Consider the following 24834-nt stretch of genomic DNA (forward strand, 5'->3'; position numbering starts at 1 on the left):
TTTCATGCAATGCTTGCCTCTAGTATAATTTAAATAAATTGGACATGCTGTTGAGAAGTTTATTTAAAATAAAACATTGCACTAAAGGGTTTTTCAGTCTCTGTACACTTTGAACAATGAACTTTTTGTTAACCTAAGTTTTTTTCTACTCAGTGACATATCTAGTTACTCTTTATGATTAAAGAGTACAGTAACACTTTTTAGTCTATGTTCCACGATGGGGCGCCCTTTTACTGGCGCCTTGCCTACATCCTATGATTGGCAGGCGCCCACATTTGCATGTAAATTTCTGAAGGGTGATTACATTCTGCAATATTGCATGCGAATAGTGTACCTCTGTGGACTAGTGGGTAGCCTTACGTGCTTGCAAGCAGGAGCTTGGGAGTTCGATTCCTCCTGCTACTGCAGTATTTTCATTTGCTTTTGTACAATAATGTTAATAGACTCAATTTTAACAGTGGAAGCGACAGTAAAGGTCATTTTTATTAGGACTTTACTGCTGTTTCTTGGTGGGCATTTATCCTTTGGGACTTAGAATAGAACAAAAGCACACAACAATGTTATCGGAAAATCAGTTATTAAATTCCTGATATTTCCTTGCAGTTTGCAAAATTGGCGGCTATGAGTTTGGGATTTTAAGTCTTAGCACGCTATGCCTTCAATTCGTAATCTTGGTCTGGGGATGTGTTATCACAACCTAAGCTTTTGCTCTTCCTTACAAGGGGGACCCTGTTCGGGCTTGACTTGAAGGAGATTACTTCTGACAGCCAGCTGTAGTAGTCTGAGGGTTGGTTTAGCTGTCTAACAAGCGGAAGGTTTGCAGTTTGAGACCAGCTGCAACTATTGCACCTTGTATGTGTGCTAGCAAGCTGTTTTAAATCACAAGCAACATAGTTTTCGTGCCTTTCAAAACTTTAAGGTAACCAGTCTTGGAACAAGGGTTAACAGTCCAAGAAGCTTGCTGCTGTTTCAAGTCAGCATAGGAGGTTGGCCTCCGATCCGGGACCGGATCTAGTAGGGGGCAGTCTGTCTTCATACAGGCTTGGATAAGAGATCTTCAGGATCCCTGGGCATTAGAGATAGTGTCTCAGGGGTACAAGTTGGAATTCAGAAATTCTTCCCCCAAGAGGAAGGTTTCTTCTTTCTCGATTGTCTGTAGACCAGATAAAAAAAGAGGCATTCTTACACTGTGTAAAATACCTCTCTTCCATGGGAGTAATCTGTCCCGTTCCAATTCAGGAGCAGGGACAGGGGTTTTGCAGATTACTCCCATGGAAGAGAGGTCTTTTACAATCTGTTTGTAGTTCCCAAAAAAAGAGGGCACTTTCAGACCTATCTTAGATCTCAAAGTCTAAACAAATTTCTCAGAGTTCCATCTTTCAAGATGGAAACTATTCGTACCATTCTTCCATTGGTCCAGGAGGGTCAATTTATGGTGACAGTAGATCTAAAGGATGCATACCTTCATGTTCCATCCACAGAGATCATTACAAGTTCCTGAGATTTGCGTTTCTGGACAAACACTTTCAGTTCATGGCTCTTCCTTCAACTGGCAAGGTCCCATACCGACATTGTTTTTTCCTTCCTAAAAACCCACGGGTGGAAGGTAAACCTGGAAAAGAGTTCGCTAGTTATTATTATTATTATCAGGTATTTGTAGAGCGCCAACAGATTCCGCAGCGCTGTAAACATAGTCGGTGTACAGGATAGCTTTTGTAGGGGTCAAGTGGGTAGAGGGCCCTGCCGAAAGTTTCACTGTTGTAGTCGGCTCTTATGAAGCGATCTGTAAACAGCTGGGCCCATAGGCTTACAATCTAAGGGGTTCAAGGGGAAAGCAATGGCGTTAGGAAAGGTTAGTGTTGGTTGTATGCATCCCTGAATAGTAGAGTTTTTAGGGAGTGCTTGAAGCTGTTAAAACTAGGGGAGAGTCTTATGGAGCGAGGCAGGGAATTCCACAAGATGGGGGCCAGTCTGGAGAAGTCCTGTAAACGGGAATGTGAAGAAGTAACAAGAGAGGAGGAGAGGAGGAGATCCTGAGCTGATCGAAGGGGACGGGAGGGAGAGTATCTAGAGACAAGTTCTGAGATGTAGGGGGGAGCAGTGCAGTTGAGAGCTTTATATGTCAGGGTGAGGATTTTATGTTTAATCCTAGAGGCAAGAGGAAGCCAGTAAAGGGATTGGCAGAGAGGTGCAGCAGATGAAGAGCGACGAGTAAAGAAGATGAGCCTGGCAGAGGCATTCATAATGGATTGTAAAGGAGCTATGCGGCAGCTAGGTAGACCAGAGAGGACGGCATTGCAGTAGTTGAGGCGGGAAAGGATGAGAGAGTGGATTAAAATCTTGGTTGTATCTTGTGTAAGGAAATGTCTAATTTTAGCAATGTTTTTAAGGTGGAAGCGGCAGGCTTTAGCCAAGGCCTGGATGTGAGGAGTGAAGGAAAGATCTGAGTCAAGTGTGACCCCAAGACATCAGGCAAGCGGGGTAGGGGTAATGATGGAATTATCAACAGTTATAGAGATTTTGGGGGTGGAGACATTGGAAGAAGGGGGGAAAATAAGGAGTTCAGTTTTGGAGAGATTTAGCTTAAGGTAGTGAGAGGACATCCAAGATGAGATGTGAGAAAGACAGTTAGTGACACGGGTTAGTAAGGAAGGAGGTAGGTCTGGTGCAGAGAGGTAGATTTGGGTGTCATCGTCATACAAATGGTATTGAAACCCATGGGACTTTATTAAGGAACCTAGTGATGACGTGTAGATTTAGAAGAGAAGGGGACCAAGGACAGAGCCTTGAGGTACCCCAACAGAAAGTGGTAACGGGGCAGAGGATGCTCCGGAGAAGGCTACACTAAATGTACGGTTAGTCAGATAGGAAGAGAACCACGAGAGAGCTGTGTCACAGATGCCAAAGGGTTGGAGGGTTGGTCAACAGTGGAGGGTGGTCAACAGTGTCAAAGGCTGCAGACAGGTCAAGGAGGATAAGCAGAGAGAAGTGACCTTTGGATTTTGCTGTAAGTAGGTCATTGGTAACCTTGACAATTGCTGTCTCTGTAGAGTGATGGGAACGAAATCCAGATTGCAGTGGGTCAAGAAGAGAGTTTAGTGTAAGGAAATGGGATAGACGTGCGTAAACTAGCTTTTCGAGGAGCTTTGATGCAAGAGGGAGTAGGGAAATAGGGCGGTAATTGGAAGGGGAGGTTGGATCAAGGGAAGGTTTTTTGAGGATAGGTGTGAGCAGTGCATGTTTTAGAGATGAGGGAAATATACCAGTGCTGAGGGAGAGGTTGAAAATGTGTGTGAGTATGGGGGTGAGGGTAGAAGAGAGGGAGGGGAGTAGCTGTGAGGGGATGGGGTCGAGGGGACAGGTAGTGAGGTGGGAGGACAGTATAAGGGCAGAAACTTCATCCTCATTAACAGGGGCAAAAGAGCTGCATTTTTGGATATTTGGGTTTTGGGTGATCGTGAGCTTTTGAGGGGGGTGGGAGATTGGAAGTATGTTGAAAGCTGATTTCACTTCTGATGGAGTCAATTTTGTTGTTGAAGTGGCTTGCAAAATCTTGAGCTGAGAGAGAGGTTGTGTTAGGAGGTGGGGGTGGGCGGAGAAGAGTGTTGAACGTGTTGAACAGACGTTTAGGGTTAGAGGAAAGAGTAGAGATGAGATTAGAAAAATATTGTTGCTTATAACCATTAAGGGCAGAATAGTAGGAGTTCAGGATGAACTTGTAGTGAAGAAAGTCAGCTGAACTCCGAGATTTCCTCCAATGTCGCTCAGCAGTACGGGAGCATCTGCTAGTTCCGCAGAAAAGGGTTCCTTTCTTGGGAACTCTAATCGACTCTCTATCCATGTAATTCTTTGGAAGGCGGTCAGAAAATTTAACGATTCTGAACACATGCCGAGCTCTTCAGACCAATCCTCGGTGATTAGGGGCTCAGTGCATGGAGTTAATTGGATTGATGGTAGTGGCAATGGACATCATTCCATTTACTCGGTTTCATCTCTGGCCTCTGCAACTGCACATGCTCAGACATTGGCATGAAGATTGTGCAAATTTGTCCTCATATAAATCTAGATCAGAAGACAAGGGACTCTCTTCTATAGTGGTTGTCACTGGCTCATCTGTCCCGGGGGACATGCTTCCGCAGATTCACTTGGGTGATAAAGGCACCGGCTGCCAGCCTGATAGGCTGGGGAGCAGTCTGGAACTCCCTAAGGGCCTAGGGTGTATGGACTCAATCAGAGTCTCTCTTTCTTTTCAATATCCTAGAGTTGGGCGCCATATTTACTGCACCTTGGGTTTGACCTCAGTTGGCTTCGGTCAGATTCATTGGATTCCAGTCAGGCGACTTTACGACTGTAGCTTACGTCAATCATCAGGAGGAACAAGGAGTTCCTTGGCGATGACAGCAGTAACCAAGATACTTCAGTGGGCGGATCTCACTCTTTTTATCTGTCGGCGGTCCACACCGGACTTTCTGAGCAGTCAGAATTTTCGTCCGGGAAAATGGGACCTCCATCCGGAGGTAACTGCCAACTTCTTCTTCAAGAGGGAGAAGGTTCAGTGGCACTACCTATTAAGTTAGACTGCCTACACCCTCATTATATTCAGTAGCTCCTTGGCTATTGATTGGGGTACGTGGTGCTGTGTATTAATTTAATCAACACAAACAAGCGAAGGGTTAAGGACCCATCTCAGAATACACTCATAGCACTCCTAGTAGGCATATGTGACGTAAATTAAACTAGATGTAACATAGGCAACAAATGGTTAGAGAGATCTCATTGAATTAAATAAAATATAACTTTTAATTTTTAACACATAAAAAACAGAGTTAAAATCTAGGGATGTGCAGGTTAAAATTGAAAAACTCATAGTAGAGTGTTGAGATACTGAAATTAATACCTAAATGTGAGATTATACCAGAATAAGAAATTAAGCTCTAGGTAGCGATACCTGAATGTGGATATTTCACATTCTGGATGAAAATGAACACTCTTTTTCAGTGGAGTATTATCAAATGTCACCACAGTTAAAGATAATGTGTACTCCTCTGATGGGCAATCGTGTGGCCCAATATTAATAATGGTGTTCTTAGATTCTTGTATGTTTCAGAAGTGCTCACACCTATTCTAAGCCCCATAATAAAATAATAAAGCCCCCCAAAATAAAAAAAAATCCCTACCCTATTCTAAATTTAAAAAGTTCACAGCTCTTTTACTTTACCAGCCCTTAAAAGGGCCTTTTGCGGGGCATGCCCCAAAGAAAACAGCTCTTTTGCCTGTAAAAAAAACCCCCACAATACCACCCCCCAACATTACAACCCACCACCCACATACCCCTATTCTAAGCCCACCCAAATCCCCCTTAAAAAAGCCTAACACTACCCCCCTGAAGATCTCCCTACCTTGTCTTCACCCAGCCGGGCAGAACTCTTCATCCGATCCGGGCGATGTCAAATCAAGCGGCAGTGAAGTCTTCTTCCATCCGGGCGATGTCTTCAATCAAGCGGCAGTGAAGTCTTTTTCCATCCGGGCGATGTCTTCAATCAAGCGGCAGTGAAGTCTTCTTCCATCCGGCGATGTCTTCAAGCAAAGCGGCATCTTCAATCTTCTTTCTTTGCTCCTCCGCCGCGGAGCATCCATCCGGCACGAAGACTGAACGAGGAATAAGGTACCTTTAAATGACGTCATCCAAGATGGCGTCCGTCGAATTCCGATTGGCTGATAGGATTCTATCAGCCAATCGGAATTAAGGTAGAAAAATCTGATTGGCTTTGCCGCTTTGCTTGAAGACATCGCCGGATGGAAGAAGACTTCACTGCCGCTTGATTGAAGACATCGCCCGGATGGAAGAAGACTTCACTGCCGCTTGATTGGACATCGCCCGGATCGGATGAAGAGTTCTGCCCGGCTGGGTGAAGACAAGGTAGGGAGATCTTCAGGGGGGTAGTGTTAGGTTTTTTTAAGGGGGGTTTGGGTGGGTTTAGAATAGGGGTATGTGGGTGGTGGGTTGTAATGTTGGGGGGTGGTATTGTGTTTTTTTTTTACAGGCAAAAGAGCTGTTTTCTTTGGGGCATGCCCCGCAAAAGGCCCTTTTAAGTGCTGGTAAGGTAAAAGAGCTGTGAACTTTTTAAATTTAGAATAGGGTAGGGAATTTTTTTTTATTTTGGGGGGCTTTATTATTTTATTAGGGGGCTTAGAATAGGTGTAATTAGCTTAAAAATCTTGTAATATTTTTTTTATTTTTTGTAATTTAGTGTTTGTTTGTTTTTGTAATTTAGTTTATTTTATTTTATTGAATTTTAGGTTAGATATTTGTAGTTTATTTAATTTATTGATAGTGTAGGTGTATTTGTAACTTAGGTTAGGATTTATTTACAGGTAAATTGGTAATTATTTTAACTAGGTAGCTATTAAATAGTTATTAACTATTTAATAGCTATTGTACCTAGTTAAAATAAATACCAAGTTACCTGTAAAATAAATATAAACACTAAAATAGCTACAATGTAATTATTAATTACATTGTAGCTATTTTAGGGTTTATTTTATAGGTAAGTATTTAGATTTAAATAGGAATATTTTAATTAATAATATTAATATTAATTAGATATATTTTAATAAGAATTTAGTTAGGGATGTTAGAGTTAGATAGGGTTATTATACTTAATATATATATAATATAATAACAATATTAACTATATTAACCCTAATATAATTATGGTTAATAAAGTTAAAATATATATATAATATAATAACTATATTAACCCTAATATAATTATGGTTAATAAAGTTAAAATATATATATAATATAATAACTATATTAACCCTAATATAATTAGGGTTAATATAGTTAATATAGCTGGTGGCGGTGTAGGGGGATTCAATTAGGGGTTAATATTTTTAAAATAGATGGCGGCGGTGTAAGGGGCTCACTTTAGGGGGTATGTAAGATAGATGGCGGCGGGGTAGGGGCTCACTTTAGGGGGTATATAAGATAGATGGCGGCGGGGTAGGGGCTCACATTAGGGGGTTATAGATTCAATATAGCTGGCGGTGGGGTCCGGGGAGCAGCGGTTTAGGGGTTAATACATTTTTTATTGTTAGGATAGTGAGGGGGGATAGCGGATAGAGGGTTAGACGTGTCGGGCTATGTTTGGGAGGCGTGTTAGACAGTACAGGGGATTTAATACTTTAGTCAGGTTTTGTAGGCGCCGGCAGTTTCTAAAGTGCCGTAAGTCACTGGCGAGTCCAGAAATTTGTACTTACGCAGATTTCTGGACATCGCTGGTTTGTCAGACTTACGGCACTTTAGCCTCTGATGGCGCCGTATATAGGATAGCTCGAGTTGCGAGCTAAAACTGTGGGCGGCGGGGGTTCCCTCGCTTGCGCCGCAAACTACGATCTTTATCGGATCGCGCCCTGTGTTCCCTGTCTTGTCCCTCCCTTTTCATCCGTGTACTATAGCTTTGGTATTGTATCCCACAAGTAAGGATGAAATCCGTGGACTCATCGTATCTTGTAAAAGAAAAGGAAATTTATTCTTACCTGATAAATTTGTTTCTTTTACGATACGATGAGTCCACGGCCCACCCTGTTTTTTCTAAGACAGGTCACCTCTGCACCTTGGCTTTTCCTTTCTCTTCCTAACTTTGGTCGAATGACTGGAGTGGGAGGAAAGGGAGGAGCTATATATACAGCTCTGCTGTGGTGCTCTTTGCCTCCTCCTGCTGACCAGGAGGCGATATCTCACAAGTAAGGATGAAATCCGTGGACTCATCGTATCGTAAAAGAAACAAATTTATCAGGTAAGAATAAATTTCATTTTTCTCATTTAATACACATTTAAATGTATTAGCATCTGACAGTGTGAAAGCATCTGACAATGTTACTGACAAGGGCAGATCATTTGACAAAAGAAGTATTTAAACACCCTGATTTATACTTGGTTCACTTCAAGTTGAGGAGGGGACTAACTCTGTCTGGATAATACTTACAGGGACATACAACTGTTAAAATTACCCCTGCAAAGTGTGTAAACACATAGTTAAAGTGAGTTCTGGAGCTTAATGCACTACTGGGAGTTAGCTGATCACATCTGGTGAGCCAGTGCTAAGAGGCATATATTTGTGTATCCACAAATCACCAGCTAGCATCCAGTAGTGCATTGTAGTCTAATTGTGTGATGCTAATCTATGTTGTTGTTTTTTTAAGTAGGGGATAACAAGACAACAAAGTAAATTTGATTACAGACGTAAATTCAAAAGTCTCTTAAAATTGCATGCTCTGTCTAAACCATAAAAGTTTAATTTTGACTTTTAATTTTGACTTTCATGTCTCTTTAATGGAGTGACAAGACAATGTTGTTTACTCTATCACAGACCATGGGAGATACTAGCAACATCTACAGTATACTATAAGGTGTATATTAGTAGAATGTCATTGTTAACATTGTAAGAACATTTAAAGGGACATTGTACTGCAAAATTGCAGTAATCGCCTGTTAGCGCTCCACTTATAATCTAGCCCTAAAAGGGAGAAAAAATTAGCAAGTGACTGCTTATGCTAAAAAAAAAACCAGGTCTCATTTTAAGATTAATGTCCTTAGTATGTGTATAGCTGAGGAAAAGCAAGTCAGCTGTGGATGTTTCTATTGTGTGATCAGATAGGTCCATATCTATGATTGTTATAAGCATATTCTGCTGTAGAGAACAGACATGAATTTAGCAAGCAAAGAAATATGGCTTGTACTAAATAAGTGGGATTTAAGGTGATGTGTATAGGGTTTTTGCTAATGTTTTCTCTTTGCTACATTGTCCCTTTCATTTTCATGTGAGCTGGATGTTTATCAATAGTGACAAATAGCAATGACCATTATCAGTTCCAACGCTGTCTTTAAGATTAGTGTACGTTTCTCTATGAAGTTATCATGGGCATAACATTATTCATACCATGAACAGATAAAAATACAAAACATCAGGCAGATACAGAGACCTTTGCAAGCAAAAGTATATGAACTGCACAATCATATGATGGATATTTGTATATAGTAATAAGAATTAAAGGTACATGAAACCATTGATTTCTTTGATGATTCAGAGAGCATATAATGTTAAAAAAAAGATTCCAATGTACTTACTATGTCTGAATCATAAAATATATGGTAACATAGTAGATAAGGTTGTAAGATGACAGAAGTCCATGTGGTTCTGCCTATTCAGAGACTTCCTGATTTACACTAAAGAAGCAGACAATTGAACTTACATTAAACAATTAGAAAGCCGACCCATTTAACACAAGCAATCATATCCCTGAATTCAGTTTTTTTGCCAGGAATGTATCTATTTTAAATGTATCTAATGTATTGACAGTCACTGCCTCTGTTCTGTCGAGAACTGCAATCTGACGTAACTTCTGGGGAGTCTTCTATTTTAATATCTGTTTTGCCTCTGTCTGAAGGGCACATCCTCTGGCATACACCCAAGTAAACCTTAGAGGGTGAGGTTTACAAGGGGGACTTTGCCCCCTTGAACCCCCAGACGGAGGCAAAATAGATAGTGAAGATAGGTGATTATAGTGCCCATCTGATTAGTTGTGAATCCTGTCACTAACTGGACACGGACCAATCAGATGTATGGAATCACCATAAGTGACATCAGATTGCAGTTTTCGATGAATTGCAGTTCTCAACAGAAACCTCCTTAGACAAGATGTTCCACAATTTGATTACTTTTACAGCTAAATAAAAATAAAATTTTGGGTTTCATGTCCCTTTAACTGACACTTTATATAACATTCTATATATAACAAAAATCATGTGGTTCGCTTCATAATTGTTGTGGCAAATACATTCTCTTGTAAACAGAAGTTTGCTTTATTTTAATTGCAAAATATCTTCTAAATGTTCCAGCTTTTTTTTCATTTGCAAAGAGAGCGGTACTTTGCTGAGCCCAGAGCCCAGTTTTATGCGGCAGAAATAGCCAGTGCACTCGGCTACTTACACTCCATCCAGATTATATACAGGTACTACTATTATATTTATTATTTTTTATGTTTTATTTATAAATCACCAACATATTGAACACAACTTATTGGTAAATAACAACATTATATCTAAAGAAACACAGTTATACAAACTGTAAAGAGTCATAGGGGTTCTACTAGACAACAAAGGTTGTGCGTCTACATGCTTAAAGGGACAGTATACACCAATTTTCATATAACTGCATGTAATAGACACTACTATAAAGAATAATATGCACAGATACTTATATAAAAATCCAGTATAAAACCATTTAAAAATTTACTTAGAAGCTCCCAATTTAGCTTTGTTAAAAAGTCAGCTAGAACACCCACTGCAAGTGGGAAATAGCAGACACTCCCCCTCCCTCTGCATATGAAAAGACTCTACACAAACAGGAGCAAGCTGGAGTAGGTATACGTCGGTATCCTCCTAAAACTTTGGGACTTGGTTAGGAGTCTAAAAATCAGAGCAATGTTATTTAAAAATAAGCAAAACTATGTATTTAAACTCAAATCCTTCCTTACTTTTTCACAATACTTAGAGTTAGACCCAACAGATAACAAATGCTGGTTCCATTATCTTCAACTAAAATCACTCTTACATAAAGTGTTAGGGAAAGATATAAATTCTGCAGATTCAAGCCTAGACAGGATATGTTTAGCTAAACATAGAATGAAAGGAATTATTGGTCTATTATACCCACTATTTAATAGTCCCCCACTCTCTCAAAGTTAGGCTTCATGTCCAAATGGGAACAAGACTTAAACACGGAATTCGCCCATTTTCAATAGACGAAAAAACTGAATTAAGGTACCTCATTTAGTTATAGTTCCCACTTAAAAGAAAACTACTTAAAAACCGCATTTAGGTTGTATCAGATGCCCCTTGCATTTACCCCTTAAGGTATCCCAGCTAGATTGAAATTTCTATAGAGGTTGCCAAGCCACATGATCATATTTCCACATGTGGTGGACTTGCGAACACGTAAAACATATTTGGAATAAGACCTCTGAATTACTATCCAAAATCCTTGAAGTAGAGATCCAACTTTCCCCAGAAACTGCACTATTACATTACACTATAAGAACCCTACCCAAACACACAAATTACTTCATATTCGATATATGCACTGCTTCCAGACTTTGTATTGCGAGATTTTGGAAGACCAACTTGCTAGTTTCACAATAGTGGAACGCAAGATAGAACACATTTATCAAATGTCTAATACAGCAGCAGACTTATTAGATTCCAAAGACCAATTCCTTATGATTTGGTAGCCTTGGATAACATACTCTGAGGCTCAAGTCAGACTCAAGCCCTACATACTTAATACTCCTTATTACTCTGAGGGTCACAGATGACTGGGGGAGAGCCAACCTTCAGTGCCGACCAACAGAATTTTCTATAGTGGGCTCAAGTCAGGCTTAAGCCCTACATACTTAATTCTCCTTATTACTATGCGGGTCACAGATGACTGGGATGGAGCCGACCTTCAGTGCCGACTAACAGAATTTTCTATAGTGGGGACATTGTATACTATGAATGTTTACTCTACTGATAATGATGCTTAATAATTAACAGTCTGTTTGATTAAGCAAACCTTGTAATTTTTCTTTTCTTATTCTTTCATTTACATTATTACTATATGTATGTTGATTCTTTATGATTGCTTTTGTAAAAATAATAATTGGAAAAACAATAAACAAATTATTGAATCTAAAAATAAGCAAAACTATACATTTATAAAAACAAACACTGCATGGGCTATATAAATGGATCATCTACAAAACATTTATGCAAAGAAAAATCGAGTGTATAATGTCCCTTTAAGGAATATTAATATTTATGTTTTAGTTTAAAAAAAATATATCTTGTTCTAAAAATATTTTTTTCTTTATTAATAGGGATTTAAAACCAGAAAACATTCTTCTAGATTCACAGGTAATTTCCACATTTTTTTTTGGCTGGGCAATGTAAATCAATACTATCACCATTGTAAAAAAAATCAGATTACAACTCACATTATTATTGTTATTATTATTATTATTATTATTATTATTATTATTATACTATAATTTTTTTGTTTGCAAAAAAATAATTTCTGTTGGTTTTGTTCTTTGTTTTTCTGGTCTAGGGTCACATTGTTTTAACTGATTTTGGTCTTTGCAAAGAAGGGATTGCAAATTCTGACACAACACTTACCTTTTGCGGGACACCGGAAGTAAGAATCTATGTATTGCATTATGATTCTATAGGTACAATATACATCTGGATCATTTAGCTTTAAAGGATCACTAAATACATTAGAATTACCTAATTAACAAGTGCATAATAAAAAGACAATGCAACAACACCTACTCTGAATTTCTAATAAGCAGTAGATTTTTTCCGGCCCCCTGTTTCTTGTGAGAGACATCAGCCAATCACAGACTAGTATACATATACTCTGTGAACTTGTGCACATGCTCAGTAGGAGCTTGTTCCCCAGAAAGTGTGTATATAAAAAGATTGTGCACAATTTGATAATGGAAGTAAACTGGATAGTGTCTTAAAACTGCATGCTCTTTCTGAATCATGAAAGTTTATTTTGACTTGAGTGTCCCTTTAAGTGTTACCAAATGGATCCTTTTCTACTAATTTCAGAAACATATAACACATCAGCCTTTGTTTATTGCCAATGGATACTGTAATCTTTTGCCAATTCATATTTGGTTTCTTTCCTTTTTAGTACCTAGCTCCTGAAGTAATAATGAAACAGCCATATGACAACACGGTAGACTGGTGGTGCCTTGGCTCTGTCCTTTATGAGATGTTACATGGGCTGGTAAGGTTTTAAGATTTATTTATTTTTTCATTTGTCTGGTAAAATGAATATTCTTAGTAATTTGAGGAGAGAAAAGGCATATCAAACAAAGATTTAGCAAATTTAGTTGAAATTATTTTTATTGTCAAAATATTGTATCTTATACATTGTGGTCTTACAATAGACTTGCATACAACCATTATCATATCTGCATTTTCCTGACCCTCCCACCGAAAGTGTAAATTCCCAGAGTTCTCAGGATTTACCCTGGGCAAGACAAAAGGCATTTAGACACATTGAGAGTGTTCAGTAATTAAATGTCCTTATTTCCTCTTCGGTGTACCTCTTTATCTTTTGAGATTTCTGAAAGTCCATAATTCAGAAGTATATGCTCCACCTTTTTTATGGTGCCTGCAAGCTAACAACTTTAATAGCGTCATATTAAGATACCGTGAATAAAAGCATAGTAGTCCAATCTTTTTTTTTTTTTTGAACATTAAACTAAAACTGTATAAATGAACATAGATTAACTTTTATTGAACATTAAACATTTCCCGTCGAGCTGCAGGAGTACCTTTCATATATCCCTGATATAATTATATAGTCTCCATGTGGTAACTTATTTTTTGATAATCTGATAATCTGAGACAGCCTTGTAACCCTGTTTGCTGCAGTATTAAAGCTCACCTGTCAAGTGTTACACATCTATCCCTATTCATTATCCAATGTGCCCAGATCTTTTGAAAGTGTGCTGAGGTGCCTTGCGACCAAGAGGCAGATTCTGACATAGCATAGATACTATCGAATTTATTAGTTACTTCAGACCAGGGTGGTGCACCTGTCTTCCAGTACCTAACTATACAGATCCGTGTAGCTGTACAAAGTATACTAATAAATACATTGGTGACTGGGCTCAGTGATTCTTCTGGCACATGTAATAGAGCTTGGGAGGCCGATAAAAGGCAATAAAGGACCGTAAAGTAGGCAAGGCCTATTATAAGTTATTTAAAAAGAATTTGATCCTTCTGTAGGAATTGGCCTGTAAGTGTCTCCGTCTGTGGGGAATGTCATACTTTTTTCCCCGTTATATAAGAGTTTGTAATATTGTGAAAAGCAGTCTGTAATTTCATGTGGGTGAGATGTCAAAGCTCCGTCCAGGTTTTGAATTTGTGGTATAGCTAGGTTTTTTGTCCTTTCTCTCAGTTTATGGGCTAGAAATCTGTCTGGTTTGTTTTCTTATATAAAATACTGACACCGAGATTACGAGTTTTGCGGTAACAGGGGTGCGTTGCTAACGAGCCTTTTGTTCCCACCGCTCCCTTAAGACAACGCTGGTATTACAGGTTTCTTTAAACCTGGCATTAGCCGCAAAAAGGTGAGCGTAGAGCAGAATTTAGCTCCACATCTCACCTCAATACCAGCGTTGCTTACGGTAGCGGTAAGCTGGCTAAACGTGTTCATGCACGATTTCCCCATAGGAAACAATGGGGCTGAGCTGACTGAAAAAAAACCTAACACCTGCAAAAAAGCAGCGTCCAGCTTCTAACGCAGCCCCATTGTTTCCTATGGGGAAAATAAATCTATGTCTACACCTAACACCCTAACATGAACCCCGAGTCTAAACACCCCTAATCTTATACTTATCAACCCCTAATCTGCTGACCCCGCTATCGCTGACACCTACATTATATTATTAACCCCTAATCTGCTGCTCCGGACACCGCCACCACCTACATTATCCCTATGAACCCCTAATCTACTGCCCCCAACATCGCTGCCACCTACATTATAGTTATTAACCCCTAATCTGCCCCCCCAATGGTGCCGCCACTATTATAAATTTATTAACCCCTAAACCTAAGTCTAACCCCTCCCTAACTTAAATATAATTTAAATTAAACTAAATAAATTTAACATAATTAAATAAATTAATCCTATTTAAAACTAAATACTTACCTATGAAATAAACCCTAAGATAGCTACAATATAACTAATAGTTGCATTGTAGCTAGCTTAGGTTTTATTTTTATTTTACAGGCAACTTTGTATTTATTTTAACTAGGTACAATAGTTATTAAATAGTTATTTACGATTGAATAGCTACCTAGTTAAAATAAGTACAAATTTACCTGTAAAATAAATCCTAACCTAAGTTACAATTACACCTAACACTACACTGTCATTAAATAAATTACCTAAACTACCTACAATTAAATACAATTAAATTAAATAAACTAAATTACGAAGAAAAAAAACTAAATTACAGAAACTAAAAAAAGAATTACAAGAATTTTAAACTAATTACACCTGATCTAATCCCCCTAATAAAATAAAAAATCCCCTTAAAATAATAAAATTCCCTACCCTATACTAAATTACAAATAGCCCTTAAAAGGGCTTTTTGCGGGGCATTGCCCCAAAGTAATCAGCTCTTTCACCTCTAAAAAAAATACAATACCCCCCCGAACATTAAAACCCACCACCCACACACCCAACCCTACTCTAAAACCCCCTGAAGATCTCCCTACCTTGAGCTGTCTTCACCCAGCCGGGCACAAGTGGTCCTCCAGAGGGGCAGAAGTCTTCATCCGATCCGGGCAGAAGAGGACATCCAGACCGGCAGAAGGATTCATCCAGGCGGCATCTTCTATCTTCATCCATCCATCCGGAGCGGAGCGGGTCCATCTTCAATCCAGCCGACGCGGAGCCATCCTCTTCAAACGACGTCCTAACACTGAATGAAGGTTCCTTTAAATGACGTCATCCAAGATGGTGTCCCTTGAATTCCGATTGGCTGATAGGATTCTATCAGCCAATCGGAATTAAGGTAGGAAAAATCCTATTGGCTGATCCAATTAGCCAATAGGATTGAGCTTGCCTTCTATTGGCTGATTGGAATAGCCAATAGAATGCAAGCTCAATCCTATTGGCTGATCCATTCAGCCAATAGGATTGAACTTCAAGAGGTTAATATATTTATTTAAGTGTTTCCGATGTGGGGGGGGGGGGCTCGGTTTAGGGGTTAATAGGTAGTTTATGGGTGTTAGTGTACTTTTTAGCACTTTAGTTAAGAGTTTTATGTTCCGGCGTTAGCCCATAAAACTCTTAACTACTGACTTTTTAATGCGGTAGAAGTCTTGACAGGAGAGGGTCTACCGCTCACTTCTTCCAAGACTTGTAATACCAGTGTTAGGCAAATCCCATTAAAAAGATAGGATACGCAATTGACGTAAGGGGATTTGCGGTAGCCTCGAGTCGCGGAAGAAAAGTGAGCGGTGAGCCTGTACCTGTCAGACTCGTAATACCAGCGTTAGGAAAAAAGTAGCGTTGGGACCTCTCAACGCTGCTTTTTAAGGCTAACGCCAAACTCGTAATCTCGCCGTGAGTTTTTAATTTATGAATAGTTCTAAGGGAGTTCTCATTTAGAATCTTAGCTAGGATCTGTCTCTTAAGTGTTAATGATTTAGCAAATTTAAAGGGACAGTCTACACCAGAATTTGTGTTGATTAAAAAGATAGATAATCCCTTTATTACCCATTCCCTAGTTTTGCATAACCAACACAGTTATATAAATACACTTTTTTACCTTTGTGATTACCTTGTATCTAAGCCTCTGCAAACTGCCCCTTTATTTCAGTTCTTTTGACAGACATCCATTTTAGCCAATCAGAGCTGGCTCACTGGATCTCAACGTGCGTGAGCAAAGTGTTATGTATATGACACACATGAACTAACACCCTCTAGTGGTGAAAAACTGTCAAAATGCCCTGAGAGAAGAGGCGGCCTTCAAGGGCTTAGAAATTTGCATATGAACCTCCTAGGTTTAGCTTTCAACTAAGAATACCAAGCAAAATTGGTGCTAAAAGTAAACTGGAAAATTTTAAAATTACATTCTCTATCTGAATCATGAAAGTTTATTTTGGACTAGACTGTCCCTTTAAATATATTTCAATAAATAGTGAGTAAAATGTTGGTATTTTGAACTAGTAGAATGATTTTGTTACATATATTCTTTTTGTGTGCTATACAATTAGATAGATAGATATATAGATATACCATAATAAATATATAATTTATGTTTCAGACAATATCAATTTGCACCTAATACTTTTACATGTTACAGGATATTTACATATAATATGATGTATATGCTAATACCAATAATGTAGTTGTGTAGTAATATGTGTGGTGCAGTTTGTCTGTCATTATCTATTATACAAGAGACTGGTCAGTGGCGTCACAAGGGGGGGGCGGGGGGGGGCGGGCCGCACCCGGGTGACACCCTCCAGGGGGTGACACCAAAAAAAAAAAAAAAAAAAAAAAATTTTTTTTTTTTTTTTTTTTAATTTTATTGAAATTCAAAGAAATACAATGCTGAGATGCATAGATTTTTTTTTTATTAGAGGGGCTGGCATTTGTGAACATTGGCGGGACTGGGGAAGTTGTAGACACACAATTTTTTTGCCCCTTGAGCCAGTGCTGCAATTTCAACAAATAGTTTTCCCGGCTGCTTTTGCTTGTTTGTACTTTGCTTCTCCCCTGTCCAATTTCGCTATGAATGTTGTGGGCATGCCGTGGGGCTTGCAAAGTTGCACTGCTAGCCTAAACCTGCCTGCCTATCTGTGCTCACTGCTCAGTGACATGTGGAGCAGTGGAGTCACTCACTGCTGTGCTGTCTCTCTAAACGGGAACTGGCAAATCATGAGGGGATGCCTGGCACCTGACCGCATGACTGTTTGACACTGTCTTTAAAGTGAAGGAGCCACGTATGATGCCCACCAGACCATTACGGTTACGGTACACTAAGTGCACACTGAACAGGTAGGAGGGCGGGCGGGGGTCTGGGGGTGGGCAGAGTGCAGAGATGATTGTCCATAAGAAGCGGTAGGCACGCGGCTCGGGGCTGTGCACTGACAGACTTGGAACAGAGTCAGAGAGCAGAATTTTCATAGTTTGCGCCTAAACCTTTTCTTTAGTGATTTATTTTTAGAGTGCTCTGTTTATCTTTCATTTGATGGTCTGCTGAGCCAGGGAGCAACTCTAGGCATGAGTTTCATAATTAATGCAGTGCAGTTTACATATTTTGTAAGTGTGTGTCTGAGTTTTTGTGTGTGTGTGTCTGAGTCTGTTTCCGAGTGTTTGTGTGTGCATCTGAGTATGTTTTTAAGTGTGTCTGAGTGTTTGTATGTGTGTGTGCCTGTGTTTTTGTGTGTGCCTGCTTTCGGGGGGGGGGGGTGACACCATAACTTACTGCACCGGGTGACACCAACCCTAGTGACGCCACTGAGACTGGTGGAATGAATTCTTTTTGTGTGAATTTGTAGTAAGAATGTTTATAGACACCTGAAATGTTCTCAGAATCATACTTTTTTATTCAAATAATTCAGTCATCCTTCTAGTGACTTTGCTGTAACCCGTAGGTATTTATTTTCACATCACATGTTTACCTTGGCAACAGTGCAGCATGTCCTTGTTCAAAAAATGTTCAACATGTGATTATTATTGGGCTAAGAAAAACATAAACCTTGCAGCAAATTCTAAGGATTTCTATCAAATAATATTTTTCTAAGATTGTACTATATCAGATGGATACATTTTGTTCTCAGACATATTATTTTCATATGCATTGCACCCTGCCGCGCACTTTTGGCCTGTCACCAGCCCTTTGCCTGGGAACTACAGTTCTTGCATGTTGTGCAGCAATAGGACAAGAAGAGTGTGTGGTAAAATTAGGTGGAGGTGAGAGCTCAGTGCTCCATCTTTCAAGAAAACAAAATGTGAGGTGTACGGCTTTACAACAGGCTGATAGTTGAGGAAAATATCAGCCACTGAGCAGAGAGCTGAGGCCAAATGTGAAGTCGGTAACATCAGCTGTATAAAACTAGCTTCCTTTTTTTAGATCCGTAATGTTATTTTCTCATTCTCCCCCTATAATAGTCTTGAAAGGATAATATATCATTGTCCTTTCTTATATAATTCAAGGATTGATAACACTTGTTGGCATTACAGTGTACAGGGCTGGGACTGCAGCTACTGTATTTGGGGACAAATTACTCTAAAATGCTCAAATCTTTCTATGAAGCAATATTACGGGTCTCATAATTCTCTGCTTTGGGCCCTTGCTCTACTAACTCACTCATGCAAGCCAGTAACCAAATTTTAACTCCTAGATGCTGTTATGATGTTCCATGCTATACCTAACAGTGCTGGGCTTTAACGCCGTTTGGACGGCATGGAACATCCTACCTTTTTTGGAGTCCTGCACCCTCCTACTTTTAGTCAATGGAAAATCAGACTGGAGGGCATGCCTAGCATCGTAGGGAGTCGCCCATGATCCGATTAGGCCTAGAAATCACATGATTGCATTAATGATCACATGATTCCTTTTTTAAATCAAGTGTTTCATCAGAACTTCTTTCCAATCTTAAACACTTCCCCCGGGCATGAAGGGCTTAAGAAGCAATGGTCGTAAGACGGCGTCTTTCTTACCTCTCTGCCACCATTAACATCACCCCGTACTGATCAGACCTAAGTGATTGACAGCCCCTGCTCTTGCGCAATTGATTGCATGACGGCAGGTGGTGAGATTGCACAAGAGAGCTGATGCTGCATCCCACCAGGAAACTTGGACATCCATATCTTCTCAAACATACCTATATGCATGGATGCCAGGAAGCTTTAAGTCAGGATGATTTTTTTGTGGTAGTTTAGGAGTTAATGCTTTCTATATAGAGCATGGGATCAATTCAGTTTAAAGTGAAGGTAAACTTTGATGAATGAAAGCCTGTTTTTTAAAAATACTATTAAAAACAGGGGCACTTTCATTCATCAAAGTTTACAAAGCAGCCGTTTTGATTAAACACTATAGTATTTTTAAAAAACGGTCTTTCATTCAACAAAGTTTACCTTCACTTTAAAACTGTCATTGAACATTAAACACTTAGGGTCAGATTACGAGTGGAGCGCTAACAGTTACACGCAAGCAATAAGGGGTTTATCACGGGTGTTTGCGCTTGTCGGGTTTACCACTCATATTAAAGTATCAAGTTGAAAGTAGGTTTACAATAGAATGATAACCGCATCCTCAGAGCTCTGATAAACTGTTTCATGAAACAAAAAAGTTGCACAAAACACATCAAAAATAAATTACAAAGTACAGTTACACTCTTAATAACACCATCTAGTAAAAATTATTCAAAGAAATATTGCACACAAAAGGTTTAAGGGCTCAAAGATAAGAGTTCTCAGGTGTTGGGGAAAAAAAAGGCAGGCAAAGGGCTATAACATTGATATACATACATATACTTGTCTAAAGATGGATATGTGTAAATGTGTGTGTGTGTTTGTGTATATGTATATATTTATATATATATATATATATATATATATATATATATAAAACGGAAGGGGACTGCACTCTCAGACCGGACTGAGTACACATCCCATGATCCTGCAACATGCTCAGCACTGGGTGCTCACTGGCACTCACAGGAAGCTGTGCTGTCCACATAGTCTTAGACAGTTAACCCCAGACAGGTCTGGGTGCAAGAACCATAGGGAACATTACAAAACTAATTAATACAACACACAGACAAAGTCCAGCACTCACTTATAAGCTCTCAGCTAAGATTAAAAGCAAAAATAGGGGGGCGGAGCCAACTAGCAAAGCGGATGGTCGCATATCGATGGAGCTCCTGGTTCAAACTTTAATAACAAAGATTTATCTGCCTATACCTATAACCAAAACCTTGAGAAATGATATCCTGCGCTATACTTTTTACCTAAAACGAACCTGGGAGCCCATAACAGCATGGTACTATTAGAATGTACACTATGTCTGGATTGCCCGTGCAGAAATATTGACATCTGCGGGACAAATATTGTCAATTCCAATGACACCACCATGTTCCTGGGACTCAGAGGTTAATTTGAGCACCGCTGTGAGAAACCCTGACATTGGCATGAATATACAGGCATTCTATGCAGCTATTATGGGCCCAATGGTGGATTTTAAAAGGAAGACGTGCGATCATCTGGGCAGTCCATGTGGGATGACACGGATAGAAGATATAGCTCTTGTCGATAATATAGTGAAGTCAGAGGTGAGTCTGCAAAACGATGCCCCAGCCACCCGTTCAAATATAGAGCACCCACGTGGCAACTAGAGGGGTCAGAAATGGAATTGAGGAGAAGTGTGTGGGCTTCTGAGACCACCGCACTGGATGAGCAGTATGGGTGCTTTGAGAAACTTGGATCGAGCCACGACGTTACAGGTCACCCCAAGCCCTCGGTACCTTTGGTTGCCTTACCTCAAATCTTCACAGAGGCTCCCGAGCTCAAGCACCACCAGCTCCTGGACATTTTCTCTATGTCAGTTTTAGGGAGTCTCTGCATGCTGATTGCTGTAAATCAGCTGGAGGGTGATTGGAGGGAACGTAGGGCATCTCAGAATGGAGCCCTAGTTGACACCTGGATGAACAGTGTGGACCTGCACAGTCTTGGAGGCATTTCGCCTATGATAAGATCTCAACAAGCTCAGGAGCGCTCAGGTGTAGGCTGAACTTTTATCTTAAACGCATAGCATTAAGGCAGCACACTGTGTTCATATACCCACTATTGGCCCTTCTTCTCTCCTAAAGTGGCTTGGTTTTGGGAGTACACATTGCTGCTGACCCACCTAGGACTCTTACCTTTAGTTAAAATGTCCCTGATGATGGTGTATAGTCCTGAAAAATGGGGACTTTTATACACGACCTGGACTAGTATTGTTTTTTCTTAACAGCCCATCACATGTTTGTTTGTTTTCCCTTCCTCTTATTACCCCTGGTTTGTGATGGGATATCATAATGTTCACCCTGTAGCATTACATATATTTGCCCTCATATCTAGGCTGTATAGTCACCCTGATCGCTAGGCTACATACAAACATTTAAATGTGAAATATTACAGCAATTTTATATGTTTGCTGTATGGGTAATGCAGGAGCTTATCCCTCCTTAAGACCATAGTGCTTAATGATATACTAAATTCCCTGTAGAGGCCATCATACTAGAATTTAGTGTCACCCTGATTATACATATTTTCTCTCATACAAAGTAGGGACAGGAAAACAGAGAGAAGTAGGAAAAGGGATGAAAGAAAACATTTTTTTCCTTTTTATTACACTGTTATCATGTTCCTCTACACTAATTTAGCCAAACTTATTAGAGCTAAAAGACCTATCAATATTCATATAATTACAGACAAACTCTACTCTATTACTAGGGAGTTTGAAATGTTATGCTTATAGACTGCAGACATGGAATAGCTTACCATTAGGACCTACCTAATTTTCAATATAGCGGGGAACCTGTCCTTGGGTATAGGGCCCATGCCCAAGTGATACGATTTAACCGTGATATAGGTATGCCTGCAATTTGTTTTTTTAATCCTTACAGATTTAAATGGCTTCTATTAGCAATACGACCGCAGACCCTGTGCCCTATTCTTTTTAAATCATTTCGTGACTTGGTATGATTTTAACTCTCAGACAATATTTACACCCCACAATATGCAAACTGTAAATATTGTTTAAGCAATGCTCATCTAGTGTATATGTGGTCTATGTGAACCTACTTGTATAGCACTAACTAGCTATTATTGCGGGTTATTGATTCACATTTAGTATTAATACTCTTTGAAGGTTTGAGGCGGTTGCAAATAGCTATACTTCTCTTCATATTGCACCCCACTGTGCCAGGTATAATTTTAGTCCAATACGTACTTAGCTTATTTCTACTTCTTCTTTAGTAACACGCATGCCCACGAGTCCTCATATCTAGTTATATCGCTTTACAAGGCCACATAATATATGTTACCTACTACTCTTAAACCTCCACCCCCCCCCCCCACCACATAATAAGCCTCCTAATATAGGAGGATTACTCGCGCGGTTTGTCTAGTCTATACCGCAACAATTACTAATTCCACTTTTTTTCTATATATAAGTACCACTTGCATACAACATAATATTGTCTTTAATTTTTCTACCTAGCTTAGCAGGATTGTTTAACATTCTTTACAAGTTAAATATTAACTTTTACATTGAACACCACATACCTACAGCTACCATATATATTTACCTTATATACATATGTATATACCTTCATAATTCTGATTCCCTGCTACCTGTTTTATTCATCTTTTTGTGCTTCTTTTTCTTTTTTAAGATGTTGCAACAGGCCCTTACCCTTTTCTACTTTATATTATATTTAAGACTGTCTTAACTTTTACAGTTGGGTTCTCCAATTTTCATAATATGGTATCAGTTTGTTAAGGCTCAAGAGAGGCTTATAGGTTTCTAGGAGAATGTTCTTATTCTTTGCAAATGAAAAATATTAGAAACTATGAGGTATACTGTTTGTTTATAGTAATTACTCTGTGACATAACAGACTCAAATGTACAATGGTTCGTTTTTATTTGATGACTTTGGAAGTATTGTCTATTTGTATTGTACTATTTCATACCTCAATTAAAAAAAATAAAAATATATATATATATATATATATATATATATATATATACAGTGGATATAAAAAGTCTACACACCCCTGTTAAAATGTCAGGTTTCTGTGATGTAACAAAATGAGACTAAGATAAATCATTTCAGAACTTTTTCCACCTTTAATGTGACCTATAAACTGTACAACTCAATTGAAAAACAAACTGAAATCTTTTAGGTAAAGGGAAATAAAAATAAAAATAATATGGTTGCATAAGTGTGAACACCCTTTTATAACTGGGGATGTAGCTGTGTTCAGAATTAAGCAATCACATTCAAAATCATGTTAAATAGGAGTCAGCACACACCTGTCATAATTTAAAGCGCCTCTGATTAACCCCAAATAAAGTTCAGCTGTTCTAGTAGGTCTTTCCTGACATTTCGTTAGTCGCATCCTACAACAAAAGCCATGGTCCGCAGAGAGCTTCTAAAGCATCAGAGGGATCTCATTGTTAAAAGGTATCAGTCAGGAGAAGGGTACAAAAGAATTTCCAAGGCATTAGATATACCATGGAACACAGTGAAGAAATTTAAGTGAAGAAAATATGGCACAACAATGACATTACCAAGAACTAGATGTCCCTCCAAAATTGATGAAAAGACGAGAAGAAAACTGGTCTGGGAGGCTGCCAAGAGGCCTACAGCAACATTAAAGGAGCTGCAGGAATATCTGGCAAGTACTGGCTGTGTGATACATGTGACAACAATCACCCGTATTCTTCATATGTTTGGGCTATGGGGTAGAGTGGCAAGACGGAATCCTTTTTTTACAAAAAAAACCATCCAAGCCCGGCTAAAATTTGCAAAAACACATCTGAAGTTTCCCAAAAGCATGTTGCAAAAGGTGTTCTGGTCTGATGAAACCAAAGTTGAACTTTTTGGCCATGATTCCAAAAGATATGTTTGGCGCGAAAACAACACTGCATATCACTAAAAGAACACCATACCCACAGTGAAGCATGGTGGTGTCAGCATCATGCTTTGGGGCTGTTTTTCTTCAGCTGGAACTGGGGCCTTAGTTAATCTAGAGGGAATAATGAACAGTTCCAAATACCAGACAATATTGGCACAAAAGCTTCAGGCATCTGCTAGAAAGCTGAACATGAAGAGGAACTTCATCTTTCAGCATGACAACGACCCAAAGCATACATCCAAATAAACAAAGGATTGGCTTCACCAGAAGAAGATTAAAGTTTTGGGATGGCCCAGCCAGAGCCCAGACCTGAATCCAATTTAAAATCTGTGGGGTGATCTGAAGAGGGCTGTGCACATTCTGAAAGATTTAGAGTGTTTTTGCAAAGAAGAGTGGGCAAATCTTACCAAGTCAAGATGTGCCATGCTGAAAAACTCATACCCAAAAAGACTGAGTGCTGTAATAAAATCAAAAGGTGCTTCAATAAAATATTAGTTTAAGGGTGTTCACACTTATGCAACCATATTTTTTTATTTTTTATTTTCTTTTACCTAAAAGA

At 39.1% G+C, this 24834-nt stretch overlaps 1 protein-coding gene across 1 annotated transcript in view; it reads left to right on the forward strand.

Annotated features, from left to right (window-relative positions):
• SGK3 (serum/glucocorticoid regulated kinase family member 3) overlaps window positions 1-24834 on the forward strand; it is a 243092-nt gene that overhangs the window by 196025 nt on the left and 22233 nt on the right. Inside the window, 4 exon segments of the mRNA XM_053715094.1 lie at window positions 9905-10017; window positions 11923-11959; window positions 12153-12239; window positions 12747-12842. Of these exon segments, the coding sequence (XP_053571069.1) occupies window positions 9905-10017; window positions 11923-11959; window positions 12153-12239; window positions 12747-12842 (333 nt within the window).

This window comes from Bombina bombina, chromosome 5 (assembly GCF_027579735.1).
Source record: "Bombina bombina isolate aBomBom1 chromosome 5, aBomBom1.pri, whole genome shotgun sequence".
In the NCBI taxonomy this organism is placed as follows: domain Eukaryota; kingdom Metazoa; phylum Chordata; class Amphibia; order Anura; family Bombinatoridae; genus Bombina; species Bombina bombina.